The 19,757-nt window shown below is 38.9% G+C and overlaps 1 protein-coding gene across 1 annotated transcript in view; it reads right to left on the bottom strand.

Annotated features, from left to right (window-relative positions):
* Positions 1-3,919: 3,919 nt before the first annotated feature.
* Positions 3,920-19,757, bottom strand: part of LOC145769407 (phosphatidylinositol polyphosphate 5-phosphatase type IV-like) — a 123,125-nt gene continuing 107,287 nt past the window's right edge. Inside the window, exons 8-9 of the mRNA XM_082581042.1 lie at positions 8,084-8,220; positions 3,920-7,719 (exon numbers count right to left, since the gene is read on the bottom strand). Of these exons, the coding sequence (XP_082437168.1) occupies positions 7,611-7,719; positions 8,084-8,220 (246 nt within the window). The 3' untranslated portion in view covers positions 3,920-7,610. The remainder of the gene's footprint in view (positions 7,720-8,083; positions 8,221-19,757) is intronic.

Here is a 19,757-nt window from a genome sequence, read left to right as displayed (position 1 = left end):
AAAGCCTTAGCACCCTGTAGTCTTGTAGGGCATTGCCAGGAGTTTAAACAGCAAGGAGTTGATCCATGCAGGTGGACCCCCTCCAGTGTGTTGACTTAGGCAACCCCAATAACAGGTGGAGGCCTCCCTCAGACAATTTTGAAAAAATTACATTAAAGTTAGTGCATCCCGAGTATTTCGAGCGCAAAATGGTCAAAAACAAGATAAACCTCTTTCAAAATGCGACGGTTTCTATCAGGGCCATTGAGAGAACATTTCGGGCCCGGTACCAAGCAAGAATCTGGGCCACCAAAGCTTTGAAAAGCAAAGCGACCTTGCACAACCGTCGCTGACACTTGAAATGCCCTTTCACAACTTCTTAAAAAGCATGAGAAATGGTTTCTTGATATTAGACTGTCATAACACCTCTCCTACCCCCGGTTAGAAAACACTGTTCTAAGTGGAATTGTCTCAAAGATTCACTTTCAAATTTCTGATGAACGGCCTTGTAGCCTAACTGCATCGGCTAAATTCAGCTGATTTCAGGTTGCTTCTGCAATGTAGTGTAAGTTACGGCACACCAAGTTCAGTAGTTAAAACCAGGCTGCTTAGTACCTGGCTCACATATTACACCAGATATCATTTCGAGCAAATTTGTGAATACCGGTCCAGCTTACATTTCTACCAAATAATTTATCAGCAAATGTAACGCTTTTTGCCATGAACAAACAATGTATGTAGGTACCTTTTTCTACCACTGAACTGTACTGAATCTCATAACAAATCAAAGAAATACTCATTGCTAGAGTTATGACTCAGCAAAAACCATCAACAGTCTGATTAAATCATTGATTAACTGGGAACCAGATAGTTTTCTATCCGGACGCTGGAACACAGGAACCAACCCTGACCTTGCTTTTGCAGGAGTACTCCAAGGCGAATCCATCCCAGATCGTAAAATCATAGAAAAATTTCCCAAATCTCAGCACAGACCCTCTATAATCTTTCCTGCATCCATTGTGCAACCGCCACCAACCAACCCAGTCAGACGCTGGAACTTTAGGAAGGCTAGATGGAAGCAATTCTCTGAAATCACGAGTAAACTAGTTCATACCCTACCCCCACCCAATAATGCAGATGTCAATACCTCCTACACAGCCTTCACAGATCTGCTTCGTCATGCAGCTAAACAGGCAATTCCCCGTGGCCAACGCAAGGAATACATACCATGCTGGGACGAAATGTGTCAAAGTATGTACGAAGACCTGAATGACTCCGAAACACCTGAAGACTTCCAAGAAAGGTCTGAAAGCCTGATGCAGCACCTCAACACCAAACGTCAGGAGCGATGGATTGAGACAGTCGAAGGTATAGACTTTACCCACTCCAGCCGTAAGGCATGGAACACGGTCAATCGCCTGACTGGAAGAAGTTCCAGAACTTGTTCGAAATGTCCTGTAACACCTAATGCCATTGCATCGCAGGTTGTGGAAAATGGACGACACCAACAAATAGACCGCAAATTTCAACGCAGACTCTCAAGCCTCACATCAGAAATGTGGAAGGATGACACGCGCAACAATGAACTAACTGAAGACTTTTCGACTGAAGAAATGAATGAAGCCATAAAGTTATTGAAAGCAGGGATGGCCCCAGGACCAGACCTGATTCACCCCGAATTCATACAAAACTTAGGAAAGGAAATGATTAATTGGCTACGAAATTTTTATTCTCATTGCATGCGAACCCTAAACTCTGGCGGAAAGCATTGATTGTTGCAGTCCCAAAACCAAACAAACCGGTAACTGACCCAAAGAGCTATCGCCCCATCTCCCTATTGTGCGTGCCATTCAAACTACTGGAGCGCGTCTTACACCGACGAATGGAACCCGTTATTGACCCCAAACTCCCACAAGAACAGGCGGGGTTTAGGAGAGGAAGATCAACAGTCGACCAAGTAACCTTGCTGACACAAAACATCGAAGATGGGTTTGAGGCCAACTTGAAGTCGGGAGCGGTCTTCCTTGACCTTACTGCGGCATATGATACTGTTTGGCACAGAGGTCTCACTTACAAACTGCTGCAGATAATCCCAGATAGACACATGGTTAAGTTTATTGTAGAACTCATCTCCAACCGCAGCTTCATCCTTGAAACCAGCGACGGAAAGAAAAGCCGACAGAGACGTTTAAGAAATGGAGTTCCGCAGGGATCTGTTCTCTCCCCAATGTTGTTCAACATCTACATTTATGACCTTCCAAATACTTCCTCCAATAAATATGCAGATGACCTGGCTATTCTTTATTCTCACCGCAAATGGGAAACAGTGCAGAACACCTTGACTAAGGATATGGACATTTTATCTTCCTATCTGCACCAATGGCGCCTCAAGCTGAGTGAAGCGAAGACCGTGACTTCTGTCTTCCACCTATGTAATAGAGAGTCAAACAGGAAAATTAACATCAAAAATAACGGCCGAACACTTCCTTTCGAAGCCACACCCACATACCTTGGAGTTCGACTTGATCGGTCCCTGACATACCGCAAACACCTAGAACACTTACGCGGAAAAGTGACAGCTCGCACTGCTCTCATGAAACGTCTTGCTGGTACAAGGTGGGGTGCTAGCCCCTCAGTGCTGAGAACAAGTGGTTTAGCCTTAGTCTACGCCCCTGCTGAATACTGTGCTGCTACTTGGTGCAGAAGTGCCCATACTGACCTTGTCGATGTACCAATCAACAACTGCCTGCGAACTGTCACAGGTTGCCTCCGCCCAACTCCAACTGACTGTTTGCCTGTCCTTGCAAGCATTGAGCCAGCTGCACTACGGCGCGAACGTGCTGTTCTTTCCCTGAGCCGCAAAGCCCTAAACCCTGGCCATCCGCTACACACAACCACGCTGAGATATCCACCAAAGCAGCGGCTAAAATCAAGAAAGCCATTTGTACGCGCTGCACAAGACCTTCTGGCAGCCTCTGGTGGAAGCCCTAGCAAACAGTGGTGCCACGCGGCGTGGTGTGAACAATGGTCAAGCAGCACGTCCCCACTTCGCCAAGTATTCAGATCCCCGTCCGAAAACCAGCTGGGACATGGCCTCTCTAGACTTGCCTCATCAAGGCGTAACCGTTTGCTCACTGGTGTTGGACGCTATGGTGCAGACATGTTGCGCTGGGGCTTGGCAGAGAGTGCTGCTTGTGAGTGTGGCGAAATGCAGACGGCAGCCCACATTATCAAGGATTGCCGGCTATACAGACCACCCCATGGTATGGAAGGCCTAATTTCCATCGATGACAACACCAGGCAGTGGCTAACCAACGGATGCCCTGACATATAGCGACAACACGAGAGAAGAAGATTGATTAACTAATCATGCACAAAATTTTGTTGGTGCATACCAACAACGAATTAACTTTAATCACTGTTTAGTTAATCAATGATTAACTTTAATCATTGTTTAAGTTAATCACTGTTGGTGCATTCGACCCTTTGAGAACCGCTCTTAGACACTCTGTCATTGATAGCCTACTTCTTGCAGATCATTTGTGACATAATGCAAGAGATCTTATCACTGATATTTTTAGCTGTCAAAAGTAAGTGCATTTGTCAGAAAAGGTTTAGGTTAATGTTCCTTTCAAATGCCCACCACCCATGTTGACTATTGCTAGTAGGCTAACTACCAACCATAAATGAAAAAATTTCCCCTTTAAAGTGGAGTTTTTCAGCACTGCTCAGTGTTCATAGTGAATAAATGCTTTATAATACTTTTCCTGACAAGTATAAAGTTTTACCCATATTACCGCAATGCAGGATAAAGATACAAAACAAACATCAAAGATGAAAACTTATTTTATTAGGGAACAAGAACAAATTTAATGAAACTAACAAAAATCTGATGTAGCCTAGTAAGATTCAATATTATTTGAGACATTTGAATGCCCACATATTTTTCAGTAAAACGATTTCGTAATTTCTTTACCTGAATGCGATTTAGAGCGGTTTTTAACTCATGCCCCCCGTATGGTATTAACTCGGTTTTAATTTAAAAAAAGTTGGAAGCTAATGGAAGCAAAGATTCGTATTGCATCCATTGCTCTCATTTTTGCAATAAGAAGAAACAAGTTTGAAAGAAAGGAAAAAAGCAGCGCAAAGTTTGCGCAATTTACGTTTCTTTTAACTAATCGTGGAAGCGATTTAAAAGTTGCTTCCAGTCGCGGGGTTGCCAGATTGGCCAAATTCCGCGAATTAGGCTTTTTTTAAATTAACTCTTCAAAATGCATAATAATCAATATTTCTCTAATATCGTAACCTTACCAGATGAAACCATATTCACCATTGTTTAATACATGTTCTATACTTGTTTAATACTCGTAATGTGGCCTGATCGGGACCTCAGCCTGATCGGGACCAAACGTGTGAAGTACGGTTGGACTTTATTTAACATCAATCATGCAGGCTGACGTAAAACCAATCACCATTTAATTTTTTTCGCAGTCGACCCCGTCGTCTTTATTTTTCTGAAACCTCTTAATCTTGCCAAAGTAGTTTCAAAGCATCACGAAAACGATAAACTGGCCTCAGTTAATGCACTATCTTGAAGTGGGAGCTTTCACGATCAACAATGAACGTCAACTCCCCCACACAACGACACTGACGAATTACATTAGTTTAATGCAATGTGTACATGGAACAAAACACGCAATTCGAGGTGATGAAGCGTTGAATCAACATAAGAGCATGTCTCGGCCATGAAAAGGTAAAATATTCAGAATTGCACAAAATGACGGAAACTCGTCTAGCACCAAGAACGCACAGTAACTGAAACATCGCGTAGAAAACATGACCTAACGGTAAGTAAGATACATCACTAACAACTTGCAATAAAATGGGGCAGTAAGATTATCGCTTTCAATACAGTTATAGCTTTGCAGTCCAGCCGTTATACTGTGCAGTGTGCAATGTGCATGCTACAAATTTATGAATTGAACAAGCTTTCGAAACCATAACTTATTTGCAGATATTTCATCCAGCATTACTTTTCATCACGTTGCTTCTTAAATTTGCAGAAATTTTCTACGAGAAAAAGCGATAACCATATTTGTCTAGAAAAAAAAATACGGTACTTAAAAGTTAATACTGGAGCAAACTCTTAGGTGAAAATATCTTGTAAACAGAATAAAAAATGATCGAAATCATAAATGTCCACTGAATTACAGATATGTGGGGATTTTATAAAGTTATTAAGGTTACGATCGAACGAAACCATGTTTAACGGGAATACTGTACACCGTGGTACAATCTCGATGGTTCGATAAATGAATTGAAGTTCAATGAAAATTAGCCGAACCTTGCTCTTCTTTTGAAATCATATGATTGAAATCGCGGTGAGATCATTCAATAATAATTGAAACGTTTACAAATAGGCTACATGTCCCCTTTTCCGCCATATTAGGCCTATCATGAATTCAATTTTTCTAAACTTTTTGCTAATATTGGTTGAAAGTAAAATCTGTGTAACGACTTGGGATCGACGCAGAAAAACCAATAGGCTCGCGATAAAAAATACTGTAAACGCATTGACACAAAAAAAACTATCGCTTTCAAATACAGGTATCGTAGTGGATGAAAAGAATAAATATTTATTAGAAACCGATCACCCGTCTAGGTGAGATGCAGCAGACTTGTGTGTGATATGATTGGAAACTATGAACTTGCATATTACGCCTTTCGGTTCGTGAACCGGTAAGTTTATGGCAAGATGATCTCAAGCGATAGTGTTTTTATGATGTCATTGAACGTCTTCCATGGGTTAGATAGGGCATGCAAAATCATGCATTGCATAAAATACCTAAGCAATGCAAAAATAGTATAAAATTCATAAAATAGGTTAAATCAGAGGTAAAAGTATTTTTAGACTTTAAGAGCATGTAGAAATTGTTTAGAACATACATAAATTTTACTTTACCGCACACATGTTACGACGGCTAGCATCACATTGAGTCATTTTAGGCAGTCAGCTCTCATCCATAGGGGTGCCTCTCAATGGCCATTGTCAGGTTTACAGGATGTTTAGGGGCCCACTCATTGTAGTCTATACAATGTTTTTTACCATCTAAAATATAAAATATCTGCTACAGAAGCTCCATAATCAATAGCTTAAATCACGCAAGGACTTGTGTGTAACCCCCCGGATGGGGGTTTCAAGATTTTCTAGAAATAAATTATTGAAATCCTTCTGTGGTCGTGAATGAATTTGTTTTGAAATGTTAAGCTAACTTAAATCTTAAACCAAACCTCTACCCAAATCAAATTTTAACTTGATGAATTTGGTTACATACAAAGCAACTTATCGTTACATACAGAATGTGCATCTTGATAAACAACAAGCATTATTGCGCCAAAAATGCATAAAAAGTAACCAAAACAATATCACCCTATCCACCTTTACTTTTTTAGACATTAAGTTTTTCATTGTGCAGTTACCTTATAAATTTTGCTTTGTTAAAACTCAGGTCCTTTTCTAGATCAACTACTGCATTGTCGACATGTCTACTATTTATTTGTAAAAAATCTTAAAATTGTTTAGCCTACTCTTTGTTGAAATGATTAATGTGAAATTTTAACTCAATTGAAAGAGTTTGAAGCCATAACCTAACGCTTTCTATTCTATTTTTAAGAGCCATCACAAAACATAGGGACCTACTAGTGGATTTCGGGGAGGGGGGGGGGGAGGCACCAAATATGATGCTCACACGGCCCTGATCTTGAGGGTACATATCGATATCTAGCAACAATTATTTTATAGGTTAGGCAATTAACCTAACCTATAATTGTTGATGTCACAGTGGTGTATCATGCTAGTAACATTGAGGGGAGGAGCGATTACACAGACCTGAAAAAGAAAAATGGTTGGCCTACAGGTTAATTTATTACATTTTAGGAAAACGATTGCTTCATGCATAACAAGTATGGATGGGAAATTTGGAACTAGAATAATTGCATGAACTTTTCCACCCTTTGGTGGGCCCATACTTGATTCAAGTGTCAGGTATGAGAAAATAAAGTTCTCATTGTACTAAGCCTTCGGCACTAAGGTGGCCACTGGCTAGTTCATTTCCCTCTGCTGCCTTTCCTGCAACAATTATGCCCACCCAATTTATTACACCCTAGGGCCTAGGTAGAGGTGAGCGGTGTTTTCAACAAACAGCTGAAGCCGGGAGTTGAACCAGGTTGGCATCACTGGAAAGCCAACACCTCATTCGTTGCGTCATCCCACCGCCTCTATTATAATTCTGTTGAATAAACAGATGGAAAAAAATCTCCGGAAAAAGGCTGTCTCCGAATTGGCATACCTCCGAATCGGGAACTCCGAATAGTCCTAGACTGGGAATATGGCTTATTCAATCGTTACGGGTTTGCGAAACGTTGAATTACAATGTTTTGTTGCTAAATTAATGCAACAAGATTAATATTTCAGAAAAGTACCAAAACTTCTGAACCGAAATTACTTCTGCGAATGTGACCAATGTCCAACATAAGAGTGTAAAAACAGACGAAGTTCATTTAAACATCAGTCAACGATGTATGCACGAAAAAAGAAGGTTGTCGGATGAAATGTGTAAGAAACAAAAAAATTAAAGCAAAATACAGACATAACTTCGCTGGTTCTTCATGCAGTGTGCCCTCCGGCGAGCAGCCTCCACATAGACCTCTCTATTGAATCTGCCAGGACTCAGAGATAACCTGGAGATTTGAGATTATTTAGGAAGAGGTCGATTGGTGAAAAAAAACACGATAGCTACATACCCTGAAAAAAAGGCAGTAGAAAATATCGTGCATCCAATAAAATACACTTTACTGGTTCGAAATAATGCCTAAATCGCCCAAAACCAAATTGATTGCACCTGAATGTCGTGTTCAGCTAATTTTTGACACTTATTCGCCATTGAAAATTTTTGTGACATTTTGTTGCAATCTTTAGAACAAGTGAATCGCTAAAGAAATAGTTATACATTCACCTTGTGATCTGGTAGTTCACCATCTCCGGTGTACAGCAAGCGTTTGGATAGTTTGCTTTTTTTACAAATAAAAAAAAATGAATACTAACCTTTTGTTACCTGACCGTAGATCAACTTCATACAAGGCATACACCGGGCGATGGTCGGAGTGCTTGAGGGTGGGGATGCTGTCGTACTTGGTGCAAGTGATCGTGCCACCGCACCTCGCTTTATGTAAAATGCGATCCTGTTCAAATAGTGGACAGTTACATAAAAAATGTGACCACAGGAAAAATAAATCAAAACCCCAACACGGATGACTGATGTCATGGTGGTGCCCCTTTCACATCCTGGTCGGTTGGTGTCACAGCATGCAAAGGCAGGCATGTAAAGGCGGATTTCAAGCTATTTTTCTGTCTTTTCATAGTGGGGAGAGGGGGTTTAATCGGCTTTTTTTAAATCCAACTTTAGTTCTGGGTTTAGAATACAACAGGACATTCTAAGAACTCTTAATTTTTTTTTAAATTTCCGTTAAAATTTTTAATTTTCTAGTTTTGGTTTCATCGTAAAACATGGGAAAGTGGTCATTTCAGTTTGTGAGCATGAGTATGCGCAAATTAATGCAAGCAGTTTACATGAAGCTGCGGTTGTATTTGAGCCGCCGTAAATAGACCAAAATCTATAAAAACATAATTTTCAAAAAATAAAATTGCCTTTAGCTTGTTTTGTTACGATAACTGATAAAACGTCTTTGGCTTTTGTCTGCAAGAATTCACTTTGCATTTTCGATATAAGCCCTCTGTTTGAGTGAAATTCTCCGTTCAATCCCTTTTCATCTACCTGTCTATTTTATCTGCTGGCTTCAGTTTAATAACGTAGATTGACTTGCCTTTGGTATAATTTTGCTGCAACAACAAATTGAAAACTGACAACTGCTGCTTAAGATGCTTCTCAACAGCAAGTTGTTGTAATGTGGATGGTTGTCGACACAAGGTGGGGTTGTTGAGAATGCTCTCAAAAGGACACTACACAATGCGCTAACCCTGAGAAGTGAAGTTGAAGGTGGAAGCAAAGGTGGGAAAAGTTACTTTCAAAAGTAACTGAGTTACAGTTACTTGACCAAAATAGTAACTGAGTTACCACTACCGATTTTTAAAAAGTAACTAGTTACAGTTACTAGTTACTTTCAGTTACTCACAAATCTGAAAATAAAATTCTACACCTGGCCAGCTCTGCATGCAATTCCAGTTTAACCGCAATGTTTGACAGATAGTGTTAGAGCCATCCATGCTAACAGCACAAGTACAAAACCAACAATGTTTTATTTAAAAAAAATTCCTCATTTAAATATGTGTATTTCCTTTGAGAAATACGAGCATTTCAAAGGGCTCGTCACTTAGGCCTGCCCTTTTGGCTTAAAATATCCTTGCCAAATGAAAACAACCTTTCCACTGCAGCACTTGACGGAATGGGAGTGTTGTGTTTCAAAAACAGTTTTTGCCCGATCCGCTTGTGAATCTGGCCTTCTATTCAGTAGTGTCGTTTGGCAGCTCCAAAACTACGACTCCTGTACGCCTCTGGCAGCTATAGCATACTTCCACCGTAGAAGCCCAAACAGCTTGATTCTATAGTTCAGCCAGTAATGGATATTGACTGTCTTGACCTTTTATCCATAGATGCACATTTGACTTGTATCATAATGACAAGTAGGCGATTGCCATCACGAACTGTTCTAGCAGTAGTAGCATCCATCACCAATTTACATAAATTAGGCCTACTCCTGGACATGATCTAAGGCACCTGCAGCTAATAAGGCCCGCTAATTTTCAAACCTCAATATTTTTCTAAATACTGCATAATTTTAAACGAAACTTGGAATGAGGATACTTTGGGTCTATCTAAACAACATATCTATGAAACAAGTTTTTAAGTAAAAGGGGTTGTAAAATATTAAAAAAAATCTCAAGCGGGCCTTATTAGATGCACGTGTTGTGAATAAGGCCCGGTTTGAATTAGCACCAAAAGTGATGGAAAAGTTGTATTTTCACTATAACAACACCACAAAACAAATTCTAATCGACAACACAGGCACATAACTAATAAGTAAATACACAGAGACAACTATTCCCTCCCCCGCCCCATGCTCCATTTTTTAAAAAGCGACATGGTGTTTTTAGATATGGTAGGGATGATAAAGTATTTTGATTTTGAAATTATGATATTTCCATTGCAATAACAAATTGGATTAATGGTGTAACAAGAATTGTTTAGGTCACTCAAGTCTTTAACCCTCACTTTTTTAACCAGGAGTGCACAACGTTACCCCAGGGGCCCATGGGCCTCATTACCAAAATTAGCCTAGTCTGATCATCATTATCAGTCTTGCTTTAATTAGAAAAAAAGTTCAAATTTATTTTGCATCAGCATGCACATATCTTTCACATAAAATGCAAGAAAACGGAAGTCAAAGCGGTTTGTTAACTGCAGAACAGTCTAAAATATGTGAAAATTAATGAAACCACTCAATTTCAGTCCCCCCAAACTTCAACTTTCTGTAACTCAAAAAGTTCTCAACTTTAGGCTGTGAAACTTTATCAGTTAGTTTCTATTCACCATAGCAGCAATCAGAGCTTCCAATTTTGTTTAAAAGGTTTATAACAACATAGATCCGGGGGGTGGGCCTTATTACTGGCCGGGCCTTATTAGCTGCAGATGCCTTATGACGAATCTTGTCATTAAACTTTTCAAAGTGTTAAAACAGTAATTATATAATGCAACATCTAACATGATGAAACGCCTGTATAAAAAAATCCATGTAAATATTTCTATGATAAATCCAACAGTGTTGTACAAAAAATTATTTACAGCCAGAAAGTAGGATATTTCTATCGTGGGAGAAAAGGCTGCATAGTGCGCATGCCGCATAGGCTAAACCTACTATATACATGTTACCGTTAGGAACTTCAATCTGGAATAGAAATTTAATATGTAGCCTATTAGCGCAAAAATAATATAAGCCTACAAACAGAAATATTCCTGCAGTGTACGAAAGAGCGAAATGCCTGCATAAGTTTTTGGACGAAAATAAAAAAAAAATTCCAGGATAGTTGAGTGCTTGTATTTAGTTTTGTCGTTTTTGAGTGTCCCATGTGGTGGTTTAGATGCTTTGACTATGTTGAGAAAATGTTTGTGTTGTTGGAGTGTAAAAATAAAAGACGAGTATGTAATAGATGTTATAACGGAAGAGTTGAAATGTTTGTTTAAAATACTTCGGGAGGGGGGTAATTGCCCCTTCTGCTCTCTCCCTGACTACCACTCTGGTTTCAAGCATCAAAGTTGTCAGGCTTCTTCTTTCACTGACCAAATGAACATGTTGGATTCCTAGCGAACATGTGTTGTGTACTCAGGGCCGTGGAAAGAGCAAGTTGGGCCCAGTACGGATGAGGCCCCTTTGAAAAAAAGCTCTATAAAAAATAAAACAATAGAACTCCAAAGTATGCGCTATGTTTCCTTTGTTCTCAAGCCCCCTAAAATAATCTCTGGTCCAAAAGTACCAGAGGAACCACCTGTCAACGTTATTGTGTGTACCATGCATAGCCGCCCCCCCCCCTGTTGTTTCAAAACGTCGCAAATTCGGGCAAAATCTTGCAATTATTAGGGCAAAAATTGATATATGAAAAGCTACAAAATTGCATGATTTAAGAAAAACTATGAATTAATATATTTTACCTATCAAACTAAGTACAGAATCTTATTTGCACAAGAAATGTACCGCAAAATTTTCATTTGGCACACCCGTATTGATGTATTGTATTGCATGGTAATCAAACTGTAGTACGAAATGCATTTAACTAACTGCATTATAATGCTAATTTGGGCAGCCACCAAAATATGTCTCTAATACTTTTGTGAAACTGCCCAAATCAAAACGCAAAATTTGCTATATAGCTAATTTTATTAATATTCACAAACGCATCGTGTTGATTTGGGCAGCTGAAAACATGAAATTATTTGATGAAAGTGATTAGTCTGTTTATGCAACTGCCTAAATTAGCGTGAGGCAGTTTCCCCAAAATGAACAAATTCATTAATTTTTCCCATTTACAAAACTGTATTGTTTCGATTTGGGCAACAAAATATATGAAATTATCTGATCATAGTCTACAGCAGAACTCAGTTAATCCAGATTCGATTTGACCGGCGATTCCATCCGGATTAGGCGAAGATCCGGATTAACCGATGACGGTTCTATCAAGCCTGACGTTACCTAGAATCTAGATAGAAGGGTATCGGTAAAAATCATCGAAATTGAACGCATTAGTGTGGTCACGTGCCAATTCCGAGACGCGCGATCACCACATTAGCCACCCAGTGATAGAGCTCTTTTGAAATGCAGTATGCATGTAAAATGAATGTATTTGTAGACTCTACATCTAAAGCAAGAACACACTGGCAAAAGTTACATCTTCAGACATGCGTGTCGGAATAATCTGTAGTCACTCAAAACTTTTGAAAACAGTTACCGAAGACGAGTTTCTATGGAAAACTTACAAAAAATCACGGTCAAACAAAGTAATCATGGGCAAATCCGGATAAAGCGATAAAGTGCAACTTTTGTCCAGAATAGGCGAAGATCCGGATTAAATAATCCGGATAATCCAAAGCTGTTTCTCAAGAAAAAGATTACAAATCATTTGTACTTCCAGTTTTATTCGGATTAGGCAAAGATCCAGATTATCCGAATCCGGATTAACTGAGTTCTACTGTATTTATAAAACTGCCCAAATGGGCATGATGCAGTTGCCTCGGCATCAAAATTTACAAAGTCTTTAATTATTTTCATAATATCCATAAATGCATCATCTTGATTTGGGCAACTACAAAATATGAATTTATATAAATCTGGTGAATACTTTTATAAAACAATTCAGGTGGAGAGGTTACAGTACTTTTTCAACCATAAACGGACATACCTAAGCAACACCACAACATTTAACAAAAAAATGTTATACCTGTTAAAGGCAATGTTAAGGTGTTGCTTAGCTTTGTTTGGTTACTTTTATAAAAGGGTCTGCTACAATTTGACGATTTTTTGAAAATCCAATGACGCCTTCTGCAAGTCCGACAATTGAATATTATTCAATATTCAGACATTGAATAAATTTAAATACGTACTGTTAGGCTAATTGGGTTCTTTGAATCCTACGTCACCATCTGTATGCAAACTTAGAATATATTAGTTATTTTTGTGATCAAATTACCCAGCCTAACTATATTTTTAGAAGTAGTGCAGCCAGACCTTTTGATTTTTTGTACTAAAATTAGTATCATCAAAACTACTTTAATTGATTAAACAAAGTTTATTCGAACAGAAGTAGTATGTCTGTATTTGTTTGTTTGCTGAACATGAGTTTTTGATTGTCTGCATTTATTTGTTTGCTGAACATGAGTTTGGTATCTACATTTTGGGCTCTTTATTTTTTAATTAGTATGTCTGTGTTTTATTACATTTAATTATAATTTCTCTATTGTTACGTACTTTTTTCTGAATCCGCATGGTTACCATGAGCCGGTTTCCTGCAATGTTTATTTTTCTGAGTCTTTTATGACATCACAACTGAATATTTAAATGGGGTTATTTTTATTTATGGTATGTAAAACAATATTTGTTACTCCTACCTACCATGCCAAAGTGCAGAAGCATCGAGCAATGCACAAGCAAGGTATCTTCAAAGATGAATTCAGTTGTTCTATCTTGATTACTTTGGTAAGAAATTCTAGCTAGCTGGTGATCAGTGGCGTAGCCGGGCATGCGTGTGGCGTTTGGCACGCGTGTGACGTCACGATATTGAAAATGATGCTTTCAGTCTATGCCTCTAAAACAAATGCACCAAATTTTTGTTGAAAATGCGCCAAATTCAAAGCAATTTTTCAAAATTTTCTGGGGGAGGCTCCCCAGACCCTTCGCCGCCGGTACACGACAAGTGGGCGAGACAAACTGGGCGATACCCACTTGGGCAAGACCAGGTGGGCGACGAGTCAAGCGGCCGACGGACCAAGTGGGTGACGGACCAAGTGGGCGACGAGCCAAGTGGGCGACGGTAGCGAAAGTTTAACCGTTCGGAACAGTGGTGACATATATTATATAACTTATCTAGTTGCTTTGCGACGTCTCGGTATATCGTGAGACTTTAGAGAAACCCCTCAGAAAAGAGACAAACGAATGGCCAAGGAGTGGTTGAAGTTATCGAAGCTTGTCAGTCGTTATAAAGTCATATTTTCTGTTTTAGATCGTAAAATATTACTTTTAATTTTTACTTTGTTGACTTAATCAGTTGACTTTAAGTGCCCAAGTTAAAATTATGACTTATGCCTTTTGAGAAGTCCTACACAGTCTGTGGTGGATCCTGTCCATTGAAGTTTTATTGGTACGTTCACATACAACATTGCAAATGTAAATTAATAGCAAGTCTTTATGAGACATTGGATTTTCCGCGCACATACGATTTATAGCGTCTAGAACACTAATTGTGCAGCAAAATGTCCGAAAAAAATATAGTCAATTTGGTCAAAATGTCCAAAAAAATATATAGTCAATTCGACCGAGTGTTGCAAGGTTGAGTTTCGCTGATGAACGTTGAAGAAACTTTGTCTGTTCTAACTTTTCTCAGATAAAACACGACAACGTTTCGCAGCGAAACTTAAGTTGTGGCTAGTCAGGAAGTGCAAATTTTGGTTTGTATCAGCTACTTGAAAGGAAATATTTTCATCGGAAAAAATGACCGAAATAAATAAAACATAACCAAATTTTTACAAGTCAAGAAAAGTCTCAGCAAAAAACAAACAGATGGCATGTGCTATGTTGGTGGCTGTAGCGTTTTCTTCAGCGTTAATAAAACACAACTTCTACTTGCTTAAGGTGAGTTTTGTCAATGTTGTTACGATGGTTGTTCAAGAGCTTTTCCCGTGCTTTCCATATCCGTGAAATTTGCGCCTGTGCCACATCAAATTTTGCTGCAACAACTTTCTGCAGCGTTTTCCTCTCTAACTCTTTGATTACAATTACTCTTTCAGCTAAAGCCAGATCTTTTCGTTTTTACAGATTTGCTTGACATGTTGACTTAACAAAGCAGATCACCAAATGATTTTTCAAAATTTTATTAGATTTATCATTGCAATATTTTACATAGATTCAACGTCTTTGTTTGCAGTACCGTACAACATTTAGCACATAAGATTATGGTCTGGGATTACAGACACTTGTCTTTGTATTGGTCACATGCATCTGTCCCACCTTTACTTCATTTTGCCCATTGCGGACAATCATTCGATTGGTGACCTATATATATGTAGGTCACGACATTCTGGAGAAGCGTGCTCACAAATTGCAATGACCTGAAGAATACTTGGTATAAAACATGCAAGGCAAGTCGTAGTTGTCATCACAATCGAAAGCGTCTTTCGAGTTTCAAACGATACTCAGCTACCGGTACTCTAACAAACAAGTCAGAAAAATACTTCGGTACGAAATATGGTGACCTACCGCAAGTGTTTATAATATTCAGACTGGATTGTGTGTTGCAAAATAATGTGTCAAGATGATGTTACAATGCAAATTAACTCCCTTCCACAAATTATACGGTCCAATCTTTGTAATATTTTAAAGTAAAAATGAAAAGTCTATTTTATGATCTAAAACAAAAAATATGACTTTATAACTTCTTAACTTGACCCCGTAGCAATGTCGTTGTTTCACTGTTATCGGTTTGACAACTTTCTGCACCACCAAAAAAAATATGACTTTAAAGACTTTTACTTACATCATCAGCATCGTTATTGCGACTGACAAGTTTCTATTACGGTTAGAGAGTATTTTCAACAATAACACACTCGAACAAGTAACAAAAAACTTCTGTTTTGCTTGAAAATCACTACAAAAATACAAATGTCTAATGCATGTATCTACCAAACCAGCTACAGTACTTAGTAGTTAAGATCTCAGCACTGGCCGATCTAGTGACCCACCGCAAGTGTTTATAATAACATTCTATTTGTAATCAAGGTTATTAAGGTTAAGTCTGTAAATAAGTTGCTATAAGTGATAATTAAACATTTATTGAATCTGTATGTGAAAATTTCTGATTTTGCCTCACGGAGTAATGGCACAAGAAGTTGTTGTCAACTCAATCCTGTGGTTTATGTTTAACCGCATGAACTTTGTGAAGACTGACCTACTTGTTAAGTTAGTTGTTGATCACTATAATGCTGAGGATATAGTGAAAGCTAAAGATACCCTTTTTGGATATTTGTCTACAGTGCGCAAGGTGAGAAGACAAGGTGACAACAAGGATGAAATGAACATCAAGGACATTATGGAAGTGCTTCACAAGGTTGGCCACCAAGATGACATTCCTGATTTAGTATTTGTCACCTCTACATGTGACTTTCCAAGTCTCGAAGTAAAAAATATTGACGCATCAGCGTGGATGCAAAGTCTATGCAACCTCCGCAATGAAGTGCATGAACTGAAAAAGGAACTTTCTGAACAAAATTCCCTCTCAGCCCAGATGCAGGAGCTAAGGTCTATGGTGTCTGAGACTTCTGCACTAATTAGGAAGGGTAACAATGTCTCCCTAGAACAGGGGTCGGCAAACTGCGGCCCGCGGGCCAAATGCGGCCCGCGGACAAACTTTTTGCGGCCCTTGAACGATCTTACTTTTAGTGCATAAACCAAAGTTTCATCATTATCTACGCATGAATTTATTTTATATCATAACAAAAAGCTTTTTAATATGTGTCCCAACATTACTCGGTAACTCCCATGTATGCTGCAAAATCTCTCAAAATTATGGTTTTCAATGGATGTCAATACTGTGGCACATGAGATGCAAATGGAAATAATTGAACTTCAATCATCCAACATATTGAAGGCCCAATACAATTCAGTTCCAATTGCCAACTTTTATAAAGAAAATACCGTATGTCCAGAAATCCACCTATCCTCATCTGTATGACAATGCAAAACGTGTAATGTGCATGTTTGGAAGCACATATTGCTGTGAGCAGCTTTTTTCAAAAATGAATTACGCAAAGAATAAACTTCACACTCGCCTGTCAGATAGTCATTTGAATGACGTATTGCAAATATCATCAACAAAGTTGCCAGTTGATTTAAACACCTTGGCCATGACACAGAAACAACATCATCCTTCACATTGATAAATGATAAGTAAATAAAAACAATGCATTGCGTTTTAATACGTGTTTGATAATATATATGAAACGGCAACATACACGTCTCATTGTGCAATAGACACAGGAATAGGAGTTGCAGGTGCGCCATGATTTTAAGGATAATGTGGCGATTGTTTATAGGTTGAAATTTATGCGGCCCGTACGTTACCGGAAGTTTGTAGATTTGGCCCAGTAGTACAGAAAGTTTGCCGACCCCTGCCCTAGAACAACAAGTACCCAATATTCTACCTGGAAACCACCCTGTACCTGGGTCTAATCATGCACCAGAAATTAATGGTAGCATTGTTAAAAATGTCATGTCCCGAAAATACTCAACAGTGTTGATGGCTCAGCCAGTGTCTAAAAATGGCATCACTGGCACCTCATTCACCAGCAGAAATGGTCACCAAGGTGATTTGGAGGACAGCCCACAAGACAATATGAGTAACAATAGCTGGACAGTTGTCCGAAAAAGAAAGAAACCTAAACCTCGAGTTGGTACATTGGCCAGCACGCTCCTTAAAGTTGTTGAGAAGAAGAAACGTCCTGCTGAGGTATTTGTGTCTAGGCTTGATCCAGATACCACTGCTGAAGAAATGAAAAACTTCGTCAAAGACCAATTTGCAAATGCCTCAAAGATCACCTGTCAGTCAGTCAGTCAGTCAGTCAGTCAGTTCATTTATTTGTCACAAACACAAACATGAAAAGAATACAAAGTATACAATAATCGGTTGTGTGTCATATGACGAGGAGACTGCGAAAAGACCAAACGGTCATCTGTGATAAACTCCTGTGGTAAACACCTGTGATAAACTCCAGTCAAGGTATGATACATACTCATCTTTTCACATAAGTATCCATGATGTAACAATTAAAGAATCACTGAATCCAGGATGCTGGCCTTCCGGCATTCTGTTAAAGAGATTTTTTTCGAAGCTGCCAGTGTCAACGGGCACTCCTGGTAATTAATACATTCAACAACAACACAAACTTGTCTGTTGTCTCATATAACTGCAGAGGTTTATCCTCCTCTGCTGGTGATATACGCGTACTCTGTGAAAAGTTTGACATCATCTTGCTTCAAGAGACTTGGATATCTAAGCAAAGATTACCTGAGTTATCCCAATTGAGCAACAACCATCATGTCATTGGTTACTCTCCCATGGATGACAGCCATGGCATTAGGCTGGGAAGACCATTCGGAGGAACAGCTATACTATGGCATAAAAGCCTAAAGGCTACAAGTTTAACCAGTCATGATGACTCTATTATTGGCCTTGAGCTCCATATGGATTGTGCTAGTTTTGTTTTTTTAAATGTATATATGCCTTATTGCTCAGATGCCAACATGGATGAGTATGTGAATTATCTTAGTAATTTGAATGTTATGTGCCACACAGTAAACAATCCTAATTTGACCTCCACTAACGTTGATATTTTATTACATCTTGTAACTTGTACAGTATATATATATACCGTATGTAGCCCACTTTGTATGATGTATTGTATACCTATCTCTACTGACAGTTATACTCTATCTTATATGGTGTCTCCAGCCCCAGGTGTTTTTGTTTGAGTTTTTAGTGTTATGCTGTGCTTTTATAGGATGTATGCTCTAGGTAGTATTGACTCGTTTTTTTTTCTTAGTGTTATTTCTCTTGTTATGACTTCCTTGTTGGTATTCTATTTTGTTTTTTTATTCATTTAATATTGCTATGTAAGTTATCATGAAGGTGAAAAAGCACTACTGTGCTTGCACCACCATTATTATTATTATTATATCATGGGGGACTTCAATGCAAGTAATACTAATAGTTTTGGTGAGGTACTGGAGTGTTTTTGTAATGATCATAGCTGCATAATGTCAGATATTCTTAATTTACCTGCTGATACTTTCACTTATGTCAGTGATGCTCATGGAACAACCAGTTGGCTAGATCACTGCCTATCAACTGCTGCTGCACATGCCATTACCAAAATTGAAGTGTTGCATAGCTACCTGATCTCAGATCACCGACCACTTCTGGTTGAAATAGCATGCAATTCATTAGCTAGATCCGAACCTGAATCACATGAGAAAGCTGACCGAATTAACTGGGACAGGATTTCCCCTTCTGAAAAATCTGCCTATTATCGTGCAACTGAGCACATGGTTTCACACATACCTGTACCTACCTCTATTACTTGTAGAAATCCTATGTGTAACAATCCTTCACATTTGGAGGATATAACTATGCTTTATGACGGCATTGTCAACGCCATGCTGGATGCATCTAGCTGCTTTGTTACCTTTCAAAGACACAGTCAAAATGTGGTTCCCGGATGGAACGATACTGTCAGGCAAGCACATGATCTTGCACGTGATAGCTACTCATTGTGGGTGGACCACGGGAGGCCACGCAATGGCCCATTTTATTCTAGTATGACCTGCAGTAGAAAGGACTTCAAGTATGCACTACGGCGGTGTAAAAGGAAAAAAAGACTGTATAAAAGCTGATAATTTAGCTAATAAGTTAATTGCAGGCTGTCCAACAAACAAATTCTGGAAGC

Source organism: Aplidium turbinatum, chromosome 4 (assembly GCF_918807975.1).
Source record: "Aplidium turbinatum chromosome 4, kaAplTurb1.1, whole genome shotgun sequence".
In the NCBI taxonomy this organism is placed as follows: Eukaryota; Metazoa; Chordata; class Ascidiacea; order Aplousobranchia; family Polyclinidae; genus Aplidium; species Aplidium turbinatum.
Note: the sequence above shows the minus strand (reverse complement) of the source record. Positions and strands in the feature narration are given on the sequence as shown.